This window comes from Mus caroli, chromosome 7 (genome assembly GCF_900094665.2).
Source record: "Mus caroli chromosome 7, CAROLI_EIJ_v1.1, whole genome shotgun sequence".
NCBI classification, from domain to species: Eukaryota; Metazoa; Chordata; class Mammalia; order Rodentia; family Muridae; genus Mus; species Mus caroli.
The window spans coordinates 30,444,201-30,445,989 of NC_034576.1; the positions used below are offsets into that span (position 1 = coordinate 30,444,201).

General features: G+C 42.3%; 1 protein-coding gene across 1 annotated transcript in view; it reads left to right on the top strand.

Moving 5' to 3' along the window:
* LOC110297722 (secretoglobin family 2B member 2-like) overlaps nt 1-1,276 on the top strand; it is a 7,909-nt gene extending 6,633 nt beyond the window's left edge. Inside the window, exon 3 of the mRNA XM_021166669.1 lies at nt 1,020-1,276. Coding sequence (XP_021022328.1) covers nt 1,020-1,115 — 96 coding nt within the window. The 3' untranslated portion in view covers nt 1,116-1,276. The remainder of the gene's footprint in view (nt 1-1,019) is intronic.
* Nucleotides 1,277-1,789: the final 513 nt, after the last annotated feature.

A 1,789-nucleotide genomic window follows, 5' to 3' on the forward strand; every position in this document is an offset into this window, starting at 1 on the left:
TGTTATTATCCTTTGAAGGGCTGGATTCGTGGAAAGATATGTGTGAATTTGGTTTTGTCGTGGAGTACTTTGGTTTCTCCATCTATGTTAATTGAAAGTTTGACTGTGTATAGTAGCCTGGGGTGGCATTTGTACTCTCTTAGTGTTTGTATAACATCTGTCCATGATCTTTTGGCTTTCATAGTCTCTGGTGAAAAGTCTGGTGTAATTCTGATAGGTTTGCCTTTATATGTTACTTGACCTTTTTCCCTTACTGCTTTTAATATTCTATCTTTATTTAGTGCATTTGTTGTTCTGATTATTATGTGTTGAGAGGAATTTCCTTTCTGGTCTGGTCTATTTGGAGTTCTTTAGGATTCTTGTATGTTCATGGGCATCTCTTTCTTTAGGTTTGGGACGTTTTCTTCTATAATTTTGTTGAAGATATTTGCTGGCCCTTTAAGTTGACAATCATTATTCTCATCTACTCCTAGTATCTGTAGGTTTGGTCTTTTTATTGTGTCCTGGATTTCCTGGATGCTTTGAGTTAGGATATTTTTACATTTTGCATTTTCTTTGATTGTTGTGCCTATGTCCTCTATGGAATCTTTGTACCTGAGATTCTCTCTTCCATCTCTTGTATTCTGTTGCTGATGCTGGCATCTCTGGTTCCAGATTTCTTTCTTATAGTTTCTATCTCCAGCGTTGCTTCACTTTGGGTTTTCTTTTTTGTGTCTACTTCCCTATTTAGGTCTAGCTATCTTGTCCCTATTTAGACGAAGCCCCCATCATGCCTTCTAGAACCTTCTCCCTTTCTTTCCTACCTGGCTAAGGTGGCTTTCAAGCTTCCTCATGAAGGTTGTGGGTTGGCTCCAGTTCCCTTGAAGGAGAGTCTGTTGCTGGAGACCTGAATCACTGCATAGGATTTTTTTTCCCTGTGGATGAGGAGCAGTCTCTTTGTGGGTGGATGGGGAGTCTTGCTGAGGTCTTGCACCCTGCATGTAGTCACCTCTCTCCCTGTCTGTCTCTTTGTTTTCCAGGCAGCTATACTCTTCAGCCCAGAATTCAAGTCATACTATACCAAAGAAGTCTTGATGAACATTCTGGTTAAGTTTTCTAAGAAATTAACCCATTAGAAGTTAATGGGTTATAGGCAACCCATCTTTGCAATGTGTCTGATCTGAGTGCCATCTTACTGATCTGTCGTCTTTCCTTCCTTAAGTTGGATTTCTGACACCTGTGCTTTCATCCTTTAGTCTCTTAGGCTGACTCTAAATGCCTGCAGCTCTGTTCAGTGCCCCATGTTTATGTGCTGTACTGGAAGCATGGGAGGTCTTCAGAGGATCGGAGAGACAGTGAGAGAAATGATTTCTGAAGTCACTGAGATCAGGGTGACTGCCCCTGACTGCCAGTTGATGCTTAGAGAGCCATTGCAGCCTTCTTGTTTTTGTTGATATGTAGACCAGGCTGCCCTGGAATTCACAGAGATCCATTTGTCTCTTCCTCCTGAGTTCTGGGATTATAGGTGTGATCTCCCTTGCTCAGTTTACTGCAGATGTGTGAGACTCTGGAGACCTGGATTGTCTGAGGGCAAATAGCATGTAATCAGCAACAGTCTTCACCAGGTTGGCAGGACAGAAAGGAGGTTTACAGGCACTCACTTCATGTGTTGCCTCTGGTCTGCTAATAGACTGTGCGCTTATTGTTTCCAGTTATAACAGGGGAGTACCTCTCGGATTCCATGGGTGTGCTTCTCAGATTCTGTTGGTGTGGTACTAAGAGTCACCATTTGTCACAACCTGGTTGACTT